General features: G+C 41.6%; 1 protein-coding gene across 1 annotated transcript in view; it reads left to right on the top strand.

Annotated features, from left to right (window-relative positions):
- MBOAT1 (membrane bound glycerophospholipid O-acyltransferase 1) overlaps positions 1-16,919 on the top strand; it is a 56,216-nt gene extending 39,297 nt beyond the window's left edge. Inside the window, exons 6-13 of the mRNA XM_005525341.3 lie at positions 141-195; positions 2,892-3,075; positions 4,722-4,914; positions 7,676-7,779; positions 10,547-10,611; positions 11,949-12,081; positions 13,217-13,368; positions 15,067-16,919. Coding sequence (XP_005525398.2) covers positions 141-195; positions 2,892-3,075; positions 4,722-4,914; positions 7,676-7,779; positions 10,547-10,611; positions 11,949-12,081; positions 13,217-13,368; positions 15,067-15,199 — 1,019 coding nt within the window. The 3' untranslated portion in view covers positions 15,200-16,919. The remainder of the gene's footprint in view (positions 1-140; positions 196-2,891; positions 3,076-4,721; positions 4,915-7,675; positions 7,780-10,546; positions 10,612-11,948; positions 12,082-13,216; positions 13,369-15,066) is intronic.
- Positions 16,920-22,208: the final 5,289 nt, after the last annotated feature.

Here is a 22,208-nt window from a genome sequence, read left to right as displayed (position 1 = left end):
GATGTATTAAAACCACCTGTGACAAAGAGATGTTGAAATTATGGCTTTAGAAATTTATTTGTGGGGTGCAAGCATAACGTTTTGGGAATATCTTTTACTGTTTGTATTTTGGAAAGATCTAATGTGACTTTTCTTTCCAGGAATAGGGCGACAAGCTGAGGAACTCACTGCTGAGCAAAATCGGCTTGCTGTAAAGTAAGGATGTTATTCTCTTAGTGATGTGTGTCTAATTTTTTCCAAAGAAGTTGAGTGTTTAGGTTTTTTTGTTATTTGTTGGGGCTTTTTTGTTTTTTTGGGTTTTTTTTTTTTCATTGCAATGTCAGGAACAGCATAGTGGCACAGCAGTGAAAATGTTTCCTGCTGCTTTCCAGTCCATGAGATGCCAAAAATCCTACATGCTGCTTCTATTTGCTTGAGCAGTTTTGTTTTTGTAATACTGCTGTCATTGCCCTCTTTACACAAACATACCTTCTCCCTTATATTCTTTATTTCTGCAGTACAGGACTTCTGCCTTTATCACCCTGTACTGGTCAGTAAGGCACTGAAGTACTTGGCAATATCTCATTGACTTAAATATGTACTCCACATGTAACAGAAGAAGTCTTTGCTGTATTAACTCTTTTAAATTCAGGCTAAGACTATACTATACAGACTTGTTGGCTGTTATCTTCATCTGATCTGCCATGTGTTATTTTTCCAAGTAAATACTCCTCACCTGTCAACAATTCCCTGCATGGTAAAAATCCATTTTGATTTGAGTCTGACACTTGAAGTGCTGCTTTTCTTTGCCACAATTTTTGAATGCTGGACTTTATTTCTTTTGGTCTCCCTCCATAATGCTAATACTCCTAGTTCTTCATACTCTCATTTTTCATATGGAGAGAGCACTTTCTTGAGCTCCCTTTTTTTTCCTAGTTTGTCTCTCAATACAAGTGCAACATGGAGATGAATTTGTTGGGTTTTTTTTTGTTTGTTTTGCTTTTTTTTAAATGAAGAATTAGTGTTCCAGAATTACTCTTACTCTTACCATCACTACTTTTCACCATGATATGTTTGTTTAAGTCTAAGGAAATTATTTCCTTCATTTCCAAGGCAGAAGATTCAGCCATCAGAAAATCTGCCTATGAGCTTCAGAAAGTAAGGGAATCATTTCTTGAGAAGGAAAAATCTTGTAGGTAGCCTTGTATAACTTTGCTGTGACCCCACAGTGTCTGTTTTTGAAGCTCACAGCATGATTTTTAACTGCACTTGGCCCTTAATTCTAGTCAAATTCTCACCAAACAGGCTTGGGTTTCATTTTCTTATACAGTTGATGAGTTCATAATAGAAAAGAAGATGCCAATAGCTTAAGTGTCAGTGGCAGACAAGTCATAATTGAAGAGTTTTAAATCCCCTTTGGTAATACAGCCTTTTGTCTTCCCTCCTGTTCTTAGTCTGTTTTTGTTTCTCACTCATCCTCTGTACATTCCTTCGTGCACTGCTCATGTCTCCCCACCCAACCATGTGCAGAATCCAAGTTGTTGAAACTAATGACTTTATTTTCAATCTTACAGTAGAGCTAGGAAGCCTGCACCATGGACCAGATTTTGCAGGACAGAAAGATCACTCTTACTCCAAATTGTTTGCCGCATCTCTCTGTGAAATGCTTTCACCAGAGAACATACCATTCAGGCAGTAACATCTACAATAATCAGCAGGGTGAATGCAGAAAATCCTTGCTGATCTAACTGTTTATTCAAACTAATTCCACTTCAGAATAGAAGTAGGCAACAGAAAATGTTTAACTGTTGCTTAGTTTTTCTGCTAGAAATTTGTTTTAGTATTAAAGAATTTTGAGTGTGTTTTGGCTATGCGTGTCCATCTGTGTCTTGGGCAGAAGAGCCCTCAAGCACTGTGCCCAAGTTTGTGTTCTCATTGGAGGGCTCCATGTTTACTTGAATGGTGACAATTAGGACATTTGTGGAGAGCACTCACTCTAATGCGGTACAGAACACAGGGCACAATTTGGATGTTGGCCTTTTTTGCCACGTAAAAACCGCGAGCCTCACAATTTATAAATTACACTAGTGCTGAGAGGCCTTTGCATCTTTCTTTTTCCATCCTACTGATTTGTAGCAAGGACAGTGGATCTTCTTCATTTTACATCAAATGTACAACCCCAGAAGGAACTGGTGGGATATGCACTTGCAAAATGGAAAAAAAAATTAATATGAGACACTTTCCTTGACTTTCATCTTCAGCCATCCTTCAATTCATTTTCCCTCCCTTAGTTCATTTTCGTGTTCATGATGCAATACAGGGAATTGCTTCCTTTGTGTGAGCAGTAGGAAGGAGTGCTTTTTCATTCTCTTCCTGTATGTCTCATGTGACACTTCCCATTTTTTGAAAGGCTGGACTGAAGGGTGAGTGAGAGCTCCTCCCAGGACTTAGAGCCCTAGTTTTAGAGACTCCTTGCCCTGTGGTTTGTATAACAAGGCAGTTTAGTCCCTGACCTCCTGGACAGACGTCCAAAACCAATTACCAGCTTCTCATTCCTGGTACTGCTGACCTGCCCAAAATGGACAAATTTATTACTGTTTTTAGCTAAGAAGTTCCCAAGATTACAGCTTTTCAAATCATTAGCATTAGTTCACCTGTAGTTTAAGCATTTCCATGTTACCTTTGCTCTGACTGCCATCTACCAGACATCATCAGAATATAACAGGCTGTGTTTCATCTTCCCAGAACAGATCCAGAGAGCTTTCAGCTGAGGGGAAAGGGGTAGGAGAGAGGTGAGGACTGAGGTAGACAGTGCAACAAAAAAAATTAGTGAAAGCCTTTGCTGTGTTTTACTGTGTTTTGTTTTTGGTTTTTTTTTGTCTGTTCTGTTGTGTGTGGCTGACTTTTCACAGGTCAAGACCTTCTTTACTGGAGTATTTAAGTTATCTCCTCAATTTTATGAGCATCATAGCAGGGCCTTGCAGCAATTACAAGGATTATATCGCCTTCATTGAAGGGAGGCATGTGCACATGAAACTGTTAGAAGTGAACTGGAAGCAGAAGGGTTATGACAGACTTCCTGATCCTTCTCCAACTGTAAGTTTTAAAATTACAAAGATTGATTGCAGGGGTTAGGAAAGTACAGCTTTGTACATGATTCTCATAATTAAAAGCTAAGAAGAAAAACCAGTTTTGAGTTATCTTGCCAGTAAAGGTTACAGTGAGTTTTTTCTGTGAGTGGCTGTTGTTTTTATCACAAGGTCAGGGGTGAAGGGGCTAGTGAATTTGCCAAATGGGTTTGGCATGCAGAATGGGTTCGTTGTTAATGGGTGTTCTTTGTGCAGCAATGGGGATGGGCTGCAGGTTCTGACAATGACAAGATGCAGTTCAGCTCCAGACAGAAGAGGAAATGTCAGAAAAAAACAAAATAGTCAAATCTCCTCCATAGTGCAGAAGATGTTAGAAGTACATGAATCAGGGCTAGTCAGAAACTGTAGCCTGTCCAGGTGATTTGCAAGAGTATCTCACACACTTTAAGATGACTCAAGAAGTAATTTTTTCACATTGTTTAAATGCTAATTTTGTTTTATATTTTTCTAATATTACTTAAAACCTTCTTATAAAATAGCCTTTTTGTAAAGCAGGATAGTGTAGCATGAGGTCCAGATTTATATCTCTTATCTTAAGGTGACATTGAACGTGTAGCTTTGTGAATATGTGCAGAATGTCTCCTCTGAAGCTGAGCGCATTCTTTTGTATAATGATTCCTGTTGCACACAGTTATCTTTCTACTGCCTCTCGTGTTGTTATGTCTGATTTGCATTAGTCTGACTGAGGTCAGAATAATGCCTATATTGTGGAGGATGCACATCAGGAGAAAGTATTAAAATCTGCATAAAAAACAATTTCACATTACTTTATTCCAGAATTTGGAGAACATATAAAAAGAGGTCAAAAATCAAAAGGGTCAAAAAATACATGGTTGTTTCAATAGTCTGTTGCATTTTTATTAGCCTTTTGAGAGCACAAGTCAATTTTCACATGGTATCCAAGTGTCAGATTACTTTTTAATTGCAACTGGATCAAGAAGTGTTTGCTCATGGTGTGTATTTGCAAACAATCTCTGAACTACTGCTGTGATTGTCAATAATGGTGTGTAGGAAGCTAGGGAGCTGGAATAGAAAACACTGTGGCAGAGCACATACCCTGTACCGTGGGTACAAGTGTGCTGTAACAGCATGATGCTTTTTGGACAAGTCATTTTTAGCAACACTTCTGGGTGGTAGCTGGGTAGTAAGACCTACTCTTGTACTGAACATCAGTGCTTTTGGCTTCCAGGAGGACCCAGTCTTTAGTTCCAGGAGAGGACAGTGCATTTAGAGAAGACTTCTGCTTTCCACTGTAGGGCTTGGTTTATTTGCTTGCTTTCCCATTTTAGAATTTCTGCACACTGATGTGGAGTCTGTCATGAAGTTCATCACTGATTTTGACTTGTCAGTGTTCTACCTAGCCATAGGTAGTTCAGTAAACCAAATTAAACTAGACTCAGTAAACAAATTTAAACTAGCTGTGACTCTGGCCTTTTCTTGGTCACCTCTTCTAAATTAATTAGTATCAAGTTAGTAGCTAGCAACTTTAATGGCTCTTGAAGCCCATTGTTTTTGTATGTCATGAGCACTGCCTTGTTCTTCCCCTTAAGCAAATGTTTCTAATGAATGCTTTTCATTGTTTGTGCTTTTTAGGGAGCAGTGATGTACAAGCTGTGTATCACACTAGTATCTCTCATTTTATTCTTGACGCTTACCAAGAACTTTCCTATGGCATATATTATTGATAACGAATTTCTTGATAAAACTCCCTTCTTGTCAAGACTTGGTTACCTGTATGTTGTAACACAGGCAGCAAAACCAAAGTATTATTTTGCATGGACGCTGGGTAAGTCTGGTTACATTATATACCTTTGTGTGTAGCAAATAAGTTCTTAAACGGGGGAGGAGGTCTGAAACCTGGGATGGGGGGAAATAAAATTGTCCCTAGACCTCTAGTTCATGTGGGAGATGTGTTCCTTTATGCAGTGGACCCAGTGCTTGTTGGGGGGTTGGTGCTGGGCCTTGCCTCTAAAGCACTGTGGGGTCCTGTATACACCTTGGCTTTAAGCAATCCAGAGGAGAGACTGGAGAACCGTGGGGAGCAAAGGAAGTGTTGGGAAGGACTGAAATCTCTGCAAGAAAAAGGGAGAGGAGAAGTAAGAGGGTTCACTAAAGAGGGAAACAAGTTTTTTAGGAGCCAGCTAGACTGGTGGTCAAAATAATCATTTTGCGTTTTACCTTCTTCTTCTACAAGTCATGTTTCACAATCTATGTGTGAGGAGCCAAGTCCTTTAGGTCAGGCTGAAAATATCCCAGATTTTTTTGCTGGTATTGCAAGACATTGTGTGTGTAGGGGACATCCTGGAAGTCCAGCAAGCAATGCATGTACCTTGAAGCTGAGCAGGGCGTCACTGAGATAGGATGGAAATAGCCAAGGAGATTGATTGCGAGGCTGTGATTAAACTGCTGGGAATAAAACTGTCAGATTCAGGGAAGGCAGCCAGGACTGGCATGTGTGGGATTGGAAAGGCTTTGAGATAAAGAATGGCTTGCTCACAAACTTACTTTTGTGGAATCCAATGTTAAATTGTTGCCTCCATTTTTTTTTCTGGCATTATAGTTAACTGGAAGTCTATTATTAAAGAGATAAACTGAATTTGCATTTGTGACAAGATCAAGCTGCAGAGGCTTTAGAAATGTCTTAAAAATGAGGCAGTTCTCAGAAAAGTATGCCTTGCATAGTGGAGGGTGAGGCCTCCTCTATTCACATCCCAAATCCAGGCAGCAGAACAGCAGGCACTTTATCCTTTTTTTATCCTTCCCCAGTTCTGCTCCTGGTGGCATGGCCCAGGGCATTACAAAAGTGCCTGCTGGAATGGGCAATAAATGCTTCCTGTCCACAGCACAGGACAGGCACGCTATTGTGTGGGAGCTGCGCCGCCGAATTCCTCCAGATCCATGGAAAGAAAATCCTGCTTCTCGCTTTACTTGTGCTGAGTGCACAACTGCAAACCTAACTCTGAGCTGTCAGTGAAACCACTTTGAGTCCCCGAGTGCCTTCATCCAAGGAGCTGTGAAAGCCATCCACAGCCCGAGCTGTTCAAGCCTGCAGGGAGCAGGCACACCTCTGCGGAGCTTGTGGAGATTCGGGTTTTGTGAGCTGCTGGAGGGTGCACAGTTGAGATCTTTCCGTGCTTCACACCTTGCTCTGCAGACAGCGGCATGGGAAGCAAAAGGCCAAGGAGTCTGCTGTATAATTATTGCTCATCCCATGACTGCTGGTTTCTTGGTTTTGGCAAGGAAACACTCATTATTTGGTCCCTCTACCCTTGGAGCAAGGAGGAGCAAATCCAGGAGTCCACTGCTCTGGGGGGATGATTATGTGCAGCTCCAGTCTCTGAGATTGGTCAGGAACCTGTGGGCCAACTTCAGGCAGGGTTGGTGTTTATTGTTTGAGGGTTTTTTAAACAGGGAGAAAATGAAAAACATGGAGAGGTTTCTTTCCATCAGCAAAATCTATCCCATTAAGGAAAGTGGAAAACAAAACAGAAAGTTTCAGATTAGAGAAGGTTGCTTGTTTATTTATTTATTTATTGTTAGTCTTGTTGCTTATAATTAGGTTCCCTCCCTAGTTTTGTGCACTAGGGCTTCTCCATGAGCTTGTGCCTGTACTCACAGCATTTACAAAGTAAAATCAGTTTTCACTCTTGGGGAAGAAATGCTGACCTTTTTAAAGAATAACCAGGCTTGTGTTTTGTAAATGACCTAGAAGGAAAAGGCTTACCTGTATTTGCACTTCCCTTTTTCTTCCAATGATCCTCAGTGTTGGCTGCAACTAGTGAGCAAGAGACAATAATGAATTCTCCCTTCTGCTTTCTTAGTACTCCAAGTAGGTATTTCTAGCAAGGGCACATTGAAATCAGAGTCTGGAGACCCAGTGATGAGGTGACTCCCAGGCACTCAGAGGGGGGAGGTAGTTGACAAGAGTGCATCAGTGTGTAATGCCTACTGTTATCCAAGCTTTCACTTGCTTTAAGTAGCTAAGTGTGTAACTGATGTTACTCAATATTGGGTTCGTAGAGATCTTGAGGCACTTTAGTGAGACACTCAGCAACAGGATTAGCAAAAGGCTTTGTCTGAATTAGCAAAAGGCAGAATTCTGAATGACAGTCTTAATTAACATAGCCATGCTGGAACTCTTAAGAGAAATAACAAGCATGTCTTTGAGATATTAAGTGTTTTTTGAATTCTGGAAAATGCTGTGACATTCAGGTGCCCTTTTGAGAAAAATGCTCATTCATTTTATGGCAATATCTGTCTCAGATGAATAATAAGGGCCAAAGAGTAGTAAAAGTGATTTATGTTCATTGTTATTTTATTATTTTATTTCTTCTGCACAAGGAGTAGCTAGTCTTTCCTCTTGAGAAAATGACTCTTGTGTAGCCTTATAGTAATGCCCCTTTGCAAAAAAGGAGCTTCTCCGAGAAAGAGGGGTTGCTAAATTTTAGAGAGCTAGCTTGAATGTTTGTTTGGTGCCATACTGACTTGTAAGCAAACATGTCTCTTCCAGCAGTCTGATTTTGACCTGTTTTGCTTTGACATTGCAGCAGATGCAGTCAACAATGCAGCTGGTTATGGATTCAGTGGAGTTGATGAGAGAGGCACTTTCCGCTGGGACCTGTTGTCCAATTTGAATATCTGGAACATTGAGGTGAGATAAAGGAGTGGCTGCATTGGCATAATTATACAGAAATGAGCATGATAATGGGTAAAAGCTTTACTGAAAGGAAAGTAAATCTATGCTTCCAGGCTGCTCCTCTTTAGCATGAAGAGGTTTTGTATTTTATCTGTTGGACAGATAAAATGCATCTGTCTCACAGGCTTCCTCATGCTCAGTATTCAGGTTGTATTTCTAAATAGTTTAGTGAGGGCTAATAAATAATTATATCAGATATTATAAATGAGCAGTCAGTTACTGTAGATTGTGGCTGAGCTCGGTGGGTCAGTAAATTGTTCACAGCTATGATTCTTCACCATCTGTGGTGTGTTCTGTTTATTTACTTCTAACAATCTTTCACTTTTGTAGCCCAGTTGAGAAAAGTAGTGGTAGTGAAAGAGGCTGCCACAAGTGGCACAGACACATGCAAGGGCTGAGCTGCCTTTGCTACATGGAGAAAAGCAAGGGTAGGAGACATAACAGGTACAATCCAAGCAACCTTAGTGGGAGCTGAGAGGGGCACACAGAGCTTAAATGGCTGCTGATCTAGAACACCATGCAGCGAGCCACAGTGTTCCTCAAAACATCTGTCACTCCTTCCTTGTGACTGCTGCATACTTTTGAGATCCATTAGCCTTTTGAAAACTATTCATGTTTGTGTCTTCAAAAGATGGCCCATATAATTTGTTTGCCCTGAAGAATATTTTGTGAGTGCCAGTGAGATGTGGAAATATTTATGTGTCTGCAACTGCTTTCTAAAGGCTTCTTCTTTAGAAATAGGAGGAGCCTTCCTCTGTAATTCTCTAGTTGTGATTTTAAAAGTAATCATAGATAAAAATAAGTTGACTGCTTTATTGCTGAACAATCTGTGACTAAGTGAATGTGCTGTAATAGCTCTTCTCAAAAATGAAAGAGCTCCTGTTATTCTTCATTGAAGATGCCAAAATTGGAAGTCTCGATGTACATCCCCTGTTTTTCAACATTCTTTCTCTTTTACCTTTTTAACCATGATTAATCCTCAGTGTACTCTTTGATGAGTACAGGACACACAGCCCAGAAATGCTTTACACTTCCTGATGAAAGCAGCTCCTTAGATACCACTCCGAGATCTTGACTCTACATCTGATTTGGTTTTGGGGCAGGACATGATTCTTACTTTGGTGGGCTGAGGCTAGTTCCGTTTGAAGGAGGAGAGTAAAAGGCAGCCAGTACTCTTCAGTCAAACCAAATGAAGGAAACAGGAGCCTTTGCTCCTCTCTACTCACTGAACTGATGGCCTCTCAAAATTTACTTCCTTTGCTGGTCACATGGGCAACAGAGATCAGAAATTGTTTCTAAGAGCATTAAATAGGTTGCTGTCAGATTTGATCATGTGTGCAATGAAAAAAAGAGAGATTACAGAGACCATGGCTTTGGGTAAGCCTTGAACCATCACTATATGTACCAGCAGCAATGCTGGGAGTTGAAGTTTAAGTGTGATTGTACAGTGTTTACAGATACAGTCTATATATTCAGCAGGTATAGCCACATGCATGCGTAAAATTACCTCAAAGTTGAGAACTTGAGTGCTAAGTGTGACTATCTGATCCATAGAAAAGATAAGCACATGGAAGGAGTTGTGTGGGCCTTAAAACATGATGGGGCTAAGCGCACGTGAGGGATTTGAAAGCCTTGGCAGTGTGCTTGTTTTGACAGCCAGCAACTACTTCCTCTCTTGGTAATGTAACAGGGGAACTTAAAGGAGGCCAAAAGAGAGCGACAATATTAGTTGGAAGAGAAACTGTGTTTTTCTTGGCTTCTCTTGGTGAAGTAATGCAATTAAAATGTAGCAGTGCTGCACTGGGAATTGCTAATCATTGTAACTCTTTAAAAGCAGAGGATGAAATGCTAGCTTTAAGGATTCTGCGTGGAAGTGCAAAGATATCTGCACATTCCCCTTGGAAGCCTTTGCCCTAATGCATTTTTTCAGTGTGCCCTTGCCTTTGGCTGATATGGCAAAATATTGCGGTGTCACTGAATCATGTACCCACTGGGCAAGAGTGTCCTTGGAGGTTTCTGCCAGCAGGTGAGGGACCAAGGTGGAGCTGGGAGGTGAAGTTGATCAGCAGTAGGGGAACTGATGCTCAACAGCAGGGTCCACCAGCCCCCTAAAGCTGGGGGAGCTCAGAGGAGGAGATATGTGTGGTTCTCTCAGGATACTGGGGTCACTCTGGTTTCTTAAGCCTAGCAGTGGGCTGAGAATTGGCTTCTAAATTTAATCCTAATTTTTTTGCCTGTGTTTTTCAATCTTCCCCCTTCATTCTCCAAACAGTAATAATAATAATAATAAATGTCTTTTTTTTTCTTTTTTTTTTTTTTTTTGATAACACTTTGTTTTAGTAGTACTGTAGGGAAGTCCAGATTGCATAATGGGTGGCAAGATATCTCTTCCAGAAATAAAGCTGTTTATGAGCTGAAAGGAAGACCAGGCATATAAAACAAGAAAGCTTCTCAGATTTCCCATTATTTGAAAAGTAATCAAACACTGTATTTAATTATATGAAACAAAGTGAGATTTTAGAGCAAGTGCCAAGTGTTAGCAGTGAGCTATCAGCCTAATGTCCCTCCCAAGTCATATTAGTATAATGATGGATTGTGGCACAGTCTTAATAAAAGTTAGCTGCTAGATTTAATATTTTCCATGTACCTTCTCACTAATTTAAATTGCAAGTAATATTTTACAGGCCTCATTGCTAACATTCCATGTGAACTTCTTTCTTAGACTGCTACAAGTTTTAAAATGTACATTGAGAACTGGAACATTCAGACAGCTGCCTGGCTGAAACGGTAAGAGTAATGAAGCAGTTGCTTGCTTGTGAGGTCCAAAAGCTCTCCACAGCCTGGAAAAATGCTGACTGGTGGTTCTCATAAATGTATAGCCTCTTGTTCTTCCTTTGTTTCCTGTGCCTGTATTAGCTGGTGCAACACAAGGGTATTTGGTGCTGTAAAGTTTTATTGTTGCAAGTGTAAAATGCTCCTATTTTATATATGAGCAGCAAAGTCATAAACGAGCTGTTCAAATCTTCCATAATAAAAAGCAATAGCATTTTGTTGTTTCCCTCCATTATCTTTCCTGTACTGTTTTGCTTTGCTATGTTATGTTTCCCGTGCAGAGGTGAGTCTTGCTGTGTCACTGGGATCCATAAATTTAGCAAGAAATAAGGTCAAAATCTTCAAAGCCCCAGTGAAGTCTGGTTTGGAGTTACCCTGAGATGCTTGCCAGGGAGTCCTTGTTTAGGATATTTAAGACTTATAGCACTGAGATGATCTGATTTTAACCTGTGACTTTTAAGGCACATACCATAAATATTAGCATAAGTCCAAATTTTGTAGATTGGACAGTGTCTCATTACTCATTTCACTTTCTGGTGCGATTAAAGCTCAGCATACAGTCGACACAGTGCCTGAAACGCAGGCACAGATTTATTGTAGTTATTGTAACTATAATGATGGTAAATCTATACATCTTAAAAGTCAATGTCTACTATTTTTCATTATTCAAATGATTCCTGGTAAGAAATGCATTATCTTGACTCATTTCTGTGGAGCACAGTGTTTCATTTAAACTTCAGATAGCCAAATAGACTGAGTGTTGTTTACTTGAACTGTTATCCTTGCATCTGGGGAGTAAGATTTTTTGCTGCTAAAGTTAGCTGGAATCCCCTGTTTTGCAATAGTTTACGGCACTCCCTGTTGTTCCCAGCATCTGCCAGATAACTGTGCCTAAAAATACCTCTCTTCACTAGAGTGAAGGGTGGGGTCACATCTCTTTGTCTTTCAACTTGCTCTTGATCTGTCATCAGAGTTTGGAAGGGTAATGTAGGATTCCAGACAGAGATGTAAAGGTGAGCAAAGTCTTGCCTGCCCTTATTCCATTACTGATTCAGATGCTTTGAGCACCAGAAATATTTGTACAGGCACTCTTTGGAAATTATTTTGCATTAAGCATGCTTCTGCATTCCATCTAAACCACTATTTAAATGAAGGGAGAGTGCCTCATGCCCTAGTCTGTGACTGAACCAAGACAAGACAGCCAAGAAAACAGAGTAAGACCTTAGAAACAGAAGGATTTCAAGTGCAGTGGCCATTGTTCAACCTCTTCTGTTTTGTTTTCATTTTTTCAGTGTCTGCTATGACAGAGCTCCCTGGTACCCTACAGCTTTAACATTTATCCTGTCGGCCCTGTGGCATGGTATCTATCCTGGATATTATTTTACATTTCTCACTGGAATCCTTATCACACTCGCAGCCAGAGCAGTATGTACCTTTCATTGTTCTCTTCTAAGGCCCATGCTAGGCTCTATCCAGCTGTCAGCTGCACCCTCACATGGTCAAGCAGCTTGTCCCTGCTGTGAGCCCTCTTTCACGCCTTTGCAGGCTTGATGTTTGCTGAAACTCTGCTGTGTATTGATACTAATTGTGAAGTAGCCAGCAGTTAAAACCAGCACCAGTTCTGGATGTGATGTACTGCTGTCCCTGGCTGTCAGAGGAAATGTTGCTTGAGCATGTACAGTTAGGGGTGCCACCAGCTATGTCTGTGCAAATTATCTTGGGATTCAAGGTCATGTTGTTTTCCAGACTTCTGCTGGGTCATGTTGCCTGTATGCTGGTTTAACTCTGGGCCCAGTCTTGCACAAGAAGCTGCCATGGGTTGAGCATTAGCCCAAACTTGAACAATTTGTGTGGATACAATTGATGCAGTAAAATGGTCTCTGTGTTTATGGGCCTTATTTTGTGTAGAGTCACCAAGACAGAACAGGGCTCATGTCTCACTATTGTTAAATTTATCACTGCTGATCTTTCAGGCTGAACCAGCCACTTGTGCAGGACTGGGAAGCACCACTGTTGTCTTTTGGAGTTTGACTGTGGATAAATAACCAGGTTAATATGAAAGGAGAATTAATCTAGTGACCATTATTAACCACTATCGCTAGAGCAGGTTGCTGAACATGTGCTTTACCTTTCATTTTTGAGGATTTCACAGATGTGAAACTAACTTAAAGTCTCTAGGGAATGGCACTTACTTGTTCATTTAAAGTAACTTCTATTTACTGTTGATAACCATAAGAAATGAAAACCAGAAGGGAGGAACAACTTCCCTCACAAAAAATATTCTGCCAGACACATGGAATGAGAGTCTGCACCTGTGGTTATGACAGAGTAAACTGGGGGGCCATTTCTCTTTTTGCCACTGCTTGACTGTGAGATCTTGAATATGCCAGTCCATACACATCTGTATTTCTGCTTCCAGTGCTTTGTAGCTGGTGTATAAACCTTTCTGTGATACTAATGCTGATGACAAGCAGAGAGCCATGCACTGTTGTGTGTCAGTGTGACTTTGCCTAAGAAATGAATTTATATAATTTTCTGCTTACTTCTCCCTGACCTGCAGATAAGAAACAACTGCAGACATTACTTCCTCTCGTCAGTGCCTCTTAAGATAACCTACGACGTTGTTACCTGGGCGGTCACTCAGCTGGCTGTGTGCTACACTGTCGCACCCTTCGTTATGCTAGCTGTGGAGCCCACCATTAAGTTTTACAAGTAAGTCCTCTCCCCTTGACTTTATCCTCCAGGGTGGCATAGACTTTTGTTAAATAACCCAAACCACACTGAAAGGCAGTTAGCATTTCATCAAATTTGAAAGGAGTTCAGATGCTTGCTAAAGTATAAGAGGTAACTTTTGCACTCCTGTAGCGTAATGAGATTATAACAGTGCCCAGGCGGAGCACTTTGGTTCTTCTTCTCATTCTGTGTCCTTAGCCTGACATTTCATATACTCAATTTACATTTTCAAAACAGCTGGGTCTCAACCATTAGCAGTAGCCAAGGCTGAAGAGGTTAAGAATAATGCGAGTTGGCAGCAGGAAGGAGGTGCTGGGCAAAAACCAGGCTTCCAGCTGCAGAATGCGTATAAGAGGAGGTGTGATCACTCAGCAGGAGATATGGAGGGCTCCTGGCAGAGCCTTGCTCCTTGAAATTGAGTATGCTTTTCATCATGAAAGTATGCTTCTTTTCTTACAAAGTGAGTACTTCCCCAAATTCCTTAAAGATAACAAAACACTGGTGTTGCAGAGCACATTGAATGTGCTCTAATGAAGCCAAATTGAAGTAGAGAAATTGAGAAAATAATTAGAAAAGGGAGATGGGACTACATGGCTTTACTCTTCTTTCGTTTTACTGTCAATATGGAGTAGCAGCTTTTGGTTCAGAAGAAAGACAATTCCCTACTCCAATGTAGAAGACACAAAACTGATAGTCAAATTAGCGGCAGTCTGTTTGCAGGAGGTTGAATTTCAACATTTTCTGTTCCTGTTTCTTGAAACATTTGATTTCAACACAGAAAACTTACCATGGAGTAAAAATTATTCCAAATCTTTCTTAGCTTCATTTCTTAATAGTTTTGCCCTGGTTAACTTTGAACATAGTTAACACTTAAACTTAGAGACTCATAAGCAAGGAAATGTTATGCTTTTGGACTAGGGCGTGAATTTTTGGAGCACTTCACACCACAAGCAGTGATCTTAAGCACCTTAGAAAGATATTAAGAACTATGGTAAAAAGCATAAGTGAGACCACAGAAATGTGCATTACTGTGTTTATACTGGTCCCAAACGTCATCTTCCCCAAGCTGGAAGAACCTCATCTATTTGGTTTAAGTATTTTTTATTTCTCTTCAACCCTGTGTATACTGAATTATTTGAAATAAAAATATTTGATGTTTAGAAACATACCAAACACAGATATCTCTGAGTAGTTACCTTCAAAAATGCAGGCCTTCTGTAAACGTCATCACCTGACCTTCCCCAGTTAAAAGCTGAGTGTTTTGATTTATTTCAGATCTCAGCACTTTGAATTTTTTCTTTCTATCACTTTTTAAAATTTTTTGAAGCATGAATGACTTTTCTTCAGAGCTTGGCCTTGTGTATTCTAACATTGAAAGAGAGATGGGCTGAATAAGTCTGGGGTTGAATTACATGGGTTTATGAGCTGTCAGACTTTGGATTCTAGAGTTTGCTGATGGTTTTCTTGCTTCGTTATCATCCACAGCAGCATTTTCATCCATGTCAGCAGACACCATATTCCAGGACTGTGTGAAATTCAAGGGTATATTTTTGTGCTTTCTATGTCAAGTTCATACATTCTGCATTCATCCCTTAGCACTAGATTCTGCACGTTTGGGTTGCAGAAGTCATGTTATTTCCCACAAAAAATATAATATTCTTTCTCTTTTGTTCCCAGGTCTGTGTATTTTCACATGCACATTCTAAGCATCCTGGTGTTGCTCCTGTTACCAATCAGACCTCAAACCCACTCTGTAAGAAGGGCTCAGAATCAGGCCATGATGAACTCTATTAAAAGCAAAGTCAAATGATGCCTCCAAAGAAAACTGCCAGCATTGGGAAATCAAACTGTTATATTGTAAACAAAAAAATAAGAAGAAAAACGGGTTGCAGGAGGATTGAAGTACAAGACAAGTAGAATTTCTGTTGGCTGTCTTAAAATCATACTGGAGAGGGCAGGGAAGAGCCTGAATGACTGTATTTCAAATTATTCCAGTTAATGGAGATTCTACAGGCAACGTTTACAGGCTCATGGGGCATTTCATTTTTATAATAAATATTTTTATGAAGTGTTTTTATATATTTAAACTTTTTCACAGAGAGGCATTTTTTTCTCTTTTACAGAAATACACAACTATTAATCAACAAATAATCTCATGATTAGAGAGAGGGACAGAAAGCAGATAGTAAAGAGTTAGACCAGCTGCCTGATAGCCTGGTGCTGTAGGCAGCTGTCAGGGGAAACTTTTCATCTCTTGGTTGTGGAGAGAGATGGTGCAAGTAGAAGACTACAGGCATGGGGTTGCTCAAGGTGCTGGCACTGAATTGTGCCCCAGCAGCGGGGGGAAGGGGAGCGGGGCTTTCCCCAGCAAACCCCGGGGCAGGGACTGCAGCCTGAGCTGGGCAGCAAAGGTACTTCACATCCTTCAATGTGACACCTGCTGTTGATGAGGGCAAGACAAGTCCCTTGGGAATCGGTGTCTGGGAGCACTGATAACTGGCTAAGCCAAAATTTAAAGCCAAGTCAACGAACAACAAAAGGCAGAAGGGGAAACTCAAATCTAGAGTAAAAGAAGGGACATAGAGCCTGTGCTCTGTAGAGCTGTGCTTCTCTGATGATGCAGCTGGTGCTCATTGCTACATCAGCCTTACTTTGTAGTCATAGTGATGCAGCACTTCCTTTTTGGTATCAATTCGAGTGAGGAGCCATGCAGGGTTAGTGTTTTAAAACTTGCAGTTATGGGTTAAATCTGAAAAAGCTTTGTAGTGGATCAGACTGTTCTACTCAAAAACATCCCATCTGATGGAGGGGTTACATTCCTGCAGATAACACTAATAGGAAACCTGAGCAGTAATTATCACAGTCATAATAAATCATTCTCTACAAAATATTGTGATGTGATATGATCATCACAAGAGTCAAGACTGAGTCCTTGTGTGATCTTGACATATGACTTAACTATTGATCCAAGTTTCCTCGCTTGTAAAGTCCTTGACTTACAGGGACATTTTGAGGCTTGATTCCTAAGCACTCATTGTGCATTGAGATAACCTGCTGCAAAATGCTGTGTCAGGGTTTTTTGTTTAGTTTTGTTTTGTTTTTTTCCTTAAATCCACTTAACCCAGTAAAATAGACTGGTACCCCACATCAAAAAGAACTGAAACATTTTTCTTAAATGTTTTCCAGGAATGTTTTTATCAGGATTTAGAAGCAGTTCCCCTGTTAAAGTATTGGTATTACTTTATTGACATTTAACTAATGTGTGATTGAGGATAGAATTTGCTGTTCACTGCATTTTTATTTTTGTGTCAGATTAAAATTTTGCAGAATCCTAATGTTTTGAGAAGAAACAAATCAGTGAAACCAACACAAGTTCAAAAAAAGTGATATTTTTTTTTCTCTGATGGGAGTTTTTTGTCCTGTGCCCACATTATGATTTGGAGCATAGTTCATGGAAGAGTTTATTTGCTAATTTATTTTAAAGGGTAAGATGGGATTAAAAGATTGATCTGAATAAACAATTTGCTTTGTGTCACCGCCTGGCGTTATTGATCACTAACGTCTAATGTGAAAATGGGAGAGTGGGTGGGTGGAATCACACTTGTGAGGGAAGGTGTTCAGGTCTGCTGGGTTTTACACAGCAGCTGAGCTTTCCATCCTGCTGAAACAGGGACAAGGTGACCCCTGTCTGTTTTCGTGGCAGCTTTTCCCTTATCTTGGCCAGTCATTTTTTGTCCTCATGTGTATGTTCTCCTTGTGGCACCAGCCTTAGCTGCATCTTGGGAATCTATTGGTTCTCTCGAGGTCTGATTGTGCCATCCCTGTTTCCTGTGGGCGGGAACCAGGGCACATCCCCAAAAAAGGGATGGCGACTTGGGTGCTGCTGGCCCTGGAATCCTGTGAGCTGAAGCCAGTCTGCAGTTGCCTCCCAGAAACAAAAGAATCAGTGTGAGCTCTGGCAGACCCAGCAAAATTCACATTGACTCTGGGCTTTGGGAAGACTGTGGAAGGCAAACGTTCTCAGCAGGTCGGCTTTAGCACCTGCTTTGGAAAACAAGTGCTCTCAAAGGGGCTTGTGGGTCTGTACCTGCTGCTCTGCGCCCTGAGATCCACCTGCACAGCTCGTGCCCTGTTCTGCAGTTCTTCCTGAGCTGTGTGTGTTCAAGAGGGGCCAGGTATGACCAGTGGGGTTTCTCTTCTAGTGTTTCCCCAAGTGAAACTTGCTTATATGTAATGCCATTGACTTATGTTGTAGTTTTGTCTCATGTAATGTGATGAATTAGTCTGGGCAAACTGTTACTGTCCTGTCATGCTGCCTTCTCAACCTGAACCTGTCCCTGAAAACAGGCACCCTGGGAATCAAAGAGAACCGGTCGTACGGATTTAACGTGGTACGTTACATGAGCCAAAATTGAAACTGGCTTTTTGAAACATGGCATTTGCAGGGAAACTTGGTGGTTGAATTAGTCTTAAAGCTGGGTGGAAAAGAAGAAAATTACCTAAAATCTTTGCTGTACTATGTTACCATGGACTAGGCAGCATACCTAGCCAAATGTGGCAGTCCTGCAAAGCTAACACAGAAGGAATATAAAAATATGTAAAATATTCCTTTGAAAAAAAAAGAAAGCTTTGAGGTTACCTTGATCAATCTGTTGTATTGCACCTTCCTCTCCTTCTTCTCAGGGGGATGATATTTTGTTTTATAGAAAGACTACAAACAGCCACTACGCTTTAGAGGAGACTTGTGCTAGTAATGTGCATCTACTTTGCACAGGAGTACGTAACTCAAAGAGCCAAAGTAGAGATTCAGTTTAGAAAAGGCTGATTTCAGGAACTTGAATTCTGGGAATTCTTATTCTAGTGTAATTTGAGAGTGTGCTTCAGTGATTAAAATACATGATGGTAATTACCAACATGTTAGTAGTTTCTAATCCCTCTCTGGGTTCTTTGTGCTGCAAAAAACTTAAAAGCATCTAGAGAGATTCTGATGAGAGCAACAATCTTGATGGTTTGTAAGAAAGAAATAAAAGACTATCACACAGAAATGAGAATGATTAGATATATTTTACTGGATGGACAAAGGTTGATTTTAAATATGAGAATACCAAAAAGATACCACCACCGTTACCCCCTTGGATTGAAGGCATATTCTAGCTGCTGCTTTTCAGCAAATTTTGATTTTTCTAAACTAAAAGTTGAGATGCACTTGGAAGAAAAAACTGAATGAAGAGTAAAACTTCATTTCAACTTAGCTATGTGTCTGGTATTTAAAGGAGCAACAGCTCAGCAATTTCTTCAGTGACCTGAATGCACAATGTATGCTTTTACTGTCCTGTAATCTGTCCCCAGCCCTAAGTGCATTACTGCATGTCCACTTTGAGCTTGCCAAGCAATGGAGGCAGCACAGAAGTGGGATACAAGGTGGGCAGATGTTTTTTCTCCCTGTTTGGCTGCTGTGTTTTGTGTGCATACATTACACATAGCTGGGATTTTTTTCAACACTTAAAATGAAGCAGGTGGGTGAGAAAGCTGTAGATTTTTGCTCCATTGGTAGGTGTTTACATAAAGCTGCACTTACCTCTCTACACATGTAAAAGGAGGCTCAGCAAACCTGATCTAGGGTCTTTCATAGAAATACAGGTTGAAATCCCAACACCCAAGGAAGTTTAGGGGAAAAATTCCTATCAGTGACATTAGTGACTCATGTTTAAACCCTTTGTCTTCTTATCCCTGGACTGAGGACTTCAGAAAAATTATCTACTAGCTGCAGAAGTAAATAAAAACTTGTCTTTAACTAATTTAAGGGTAGAATCCCCATAGTCCACCTGTTGTGTGTCTCCTCATCCTTGCCCAAGTTGAAGTGACATGCATGGTTGCATATGGAAATATCAGCTCTCCTTTGAGGTACTGTTCTCTTTCCTTATGTCACTGAACTGATGCAGTTCAGCTCTCAGGGGCTAGAGGCGTTCCACAGCGATACAGAATGGGAAGCCTTGCCTGACATCTCAGCATGAGCGCGAATGCACGGTCTGCGCTTTAAAAGCCTCCCCTTTTGTGCGCCATCAGCCTGCTGCTCCCTTTCTTCCCCGAGATGACAGTAATGATATGCATGAAGGGTTTTGGGCTTGTGCTGGTGAGAAGTGAAGTGGCAGCGCATTTACTCACATACATTTACGAGTGGTGCCCTCTGTGGGCGAGCACTCAAGAGAAGATTTTCCTCCTGTGCTGAGTGGGGGACACTGCACAGGCGAAAGGTTTTGCAGCAGCCCAGATGCCCAAACTGCCAGGCAGCTGGTGGGTCTCACACCTGTGGCAACACAGGTATGCTGAGCAGGAGAACAGGAGAAACTGAAGACCTTAGATAAATTGGGGGAAACCCCTATTATTACAGGAGGAAATGCTGCTTTGTTCATTGAAGAAATGATGGTTTTATGCCTTAAGAACTTGCGGTACAGTTTCATTCTCCTGACTCAAATATGGTCTTTAGTAGGGGTGCACAGGATGAGGGAGTATTGGTTCTGAGAAGTGCCCTGGGGACCAAATTTATTGTCCACCCATAGAACAGCTCTGAAAGTGAGACCCCAGGCTTGCCTGGAGGCTGTTGTCTTGGAGTATGGCTCCCTGTGCACCCAGATGAGGGGCTGTGCTGCTGTCCTCTGAAACCCTGGCATCAGTGGCAGGCAGCTGATCCAGGAGCATGCCATGCTCACAGTCAGCTTTCCTGATCCTTCTGTCAGATGCTGTACAGGTAAATGCTGTGCCCACCGGTACTTGAAAAGGAGCATGTAACACATCAAGGCCAATGTCCTTGTGGGACAGGATGAAGAGAAATGCTGCTGTGACATGCTATGCAACCCTTGCCTTGTCCTGGGATGGACTCCTCTTCACCAGAAACATCTTCAGATAGTGACATTGTCACTGCTCTGAGGCAAATGGTTTTCTCTTTGTTCACACTTATTCTTGCCTTGCTGGCTTCTGTATTAGTGTGCTTTAGTTTTTTTGCTTTAATTTTTAATTTGTGTTTGAGAAAGATGGTATTTTGTGGCTATTTTATGTCTGAAAAGGCTTATATACTACTAAGGGCAACCTGAAGTGATTGGAAGGGATAATATGAACACATTCAAATCGATTTACCTGTCTGTTACTCTGATGTATTTTTTATTTTTTCCCCAAGTACTCTTAAATGGCACCTTCCAGTGTGAAGCAGACAGTGCAGTTTCCACTGGAGGTGTTTTTAGGAACCAGCTTGGACAACAACCTTCCATTTCTGGTACCCAGAGCCACCCCTGGCTGCCCTGGTGGGTGGCTGCCCAGGACAGTTTGGGGTGGTGGGAGGTGCCATGTACTTCCTCCTCGTCTCCACTCTGGGAACACACATGTGATCCACAGCATGTGTGAGAGAGAGAATTACACGCTGCAGCCCTCAGCGTGTGAACCAGGGTGCAGGGCCTCTTGGGTGTGTGAAATAAGGGGCAATCCTCAAACCAATAATTGCATTGGTGGGGACTGGAGGCGCAGAGAATCTGTGACAATAAATTGTGAGCAGGCAGCTCATGCCACAAGAAGTTGTAAAAGGCAAGTTTTCACAGTGCTGGCCTAAGGCTTCGTGTATCTGCTGCCAGGGATGGTGACAAGGCTTGTTTGCTGTTTTAGAAGGCTCTATGTTGGACCCAGCACCCACAGGGCTGGACACAGCCCCCACAGGAATGATTGTCTGCCACAGCATAGCTGAAGGACCTGGGTGGCACTGAGGGAAGGACTGCAGCTCCACGAGCTGCCCTGCTTTTGGGGTATGTGTCTGTGCCTGTTTGCCAGTCCCAGGCATTTCAGCTCCTGGCCTGGACTCTCCCATGTTCCCCCCACTCCAGTGAAATCAAGACACGCTCTTGAAGTGTGAAATGTCATCAAGAATCTTTAGTGTCTTTATATTTGCCTTCTGATCTTGGCGACTTTGAAGCCTGTGCTTCCAAGCTGTTCCCAGCTGCCAAGGCCAGAGCAGCATTTGGAAAGCGCAGCTGTCAATAAAACCATTTCCACGCTGCGCCCAGTCCCCCGGTGTGTTTTGCAAATGATGTAAAGCCGCGATGATGGGCACGGGAGCTCTCCTCTCTCCTTCCTGCCCAGAGTTTCAGCTGGCAGGAGTGGCAGTGGCAGAAGTGCCCAGAGGATGGAAAGTGGCATTATTGGCGGCTTTCAGAGAGCTGGCTTCTGCGGAGCAGATTTGTTTTCAGCCAGCGCGTGGTCCCAGCGGCACGATATGGGCCTTCCTCAATTAGACTTCTTGACTGATGGCCAGTTTAATGAGCCCATGTACAGAGGGTCATTCAACATGGCAATTATACCTATAAATCTATTTGCAGCAGGGCTCGAATAACCTTTTGCGCACAGTTCTCCATAAAATGACTGTCTGATTAATTAACATTAATTTATCCACTGTGTGTAACCAGATGCAGTCTGTATGAAAGCCTCTGCTCTGATGTGCAGGGCGCCGTGTGAACTGGGAGGATTTGGGGATGGGAATGGCTCTGATGTTGTTTAAAGACTTTCTTTTAGATTTTTTTTCCCCTCTTCTTTCTTCCTCTCTCCCTCTCTCTCTGGTCCCAGTTGATTAACATTCCAGGGCAGCATCATATAACAGGGGGCAAAATTCAATTAATTGAATATGAAATATTTATAACCCTACTCTATGTGTCTATCAGAGAAGGGTCCTTAATAGATCTTCTCATTAGCATGGACTGGTGACTCACTTCTCTGCTTTCACAGTCATTTGGAATTAAAATCCAATTAATCTAATGTCCCTGTGAATATTATTAAACTAT

Source organism: Pseudopodoces humilis, chromosome 1 (genome assembly GCF_049639895.1).
Source record: "Pseudopodoces humilis isolate 2021_Gansu_Grassland_sample_001 chromosome 1, ASM4963989v1, whole genome shotgun sequence".
Taxonomy (NCBI): Eukaryota; Metazoa; Chordata; class Aves; order Passeriformes; family Paridae; genus Pseudopodoces; species Pseudopodoces humilis.
This window is presented reverse-complemented; position numbering and strand designations above follow the sequence as displayed.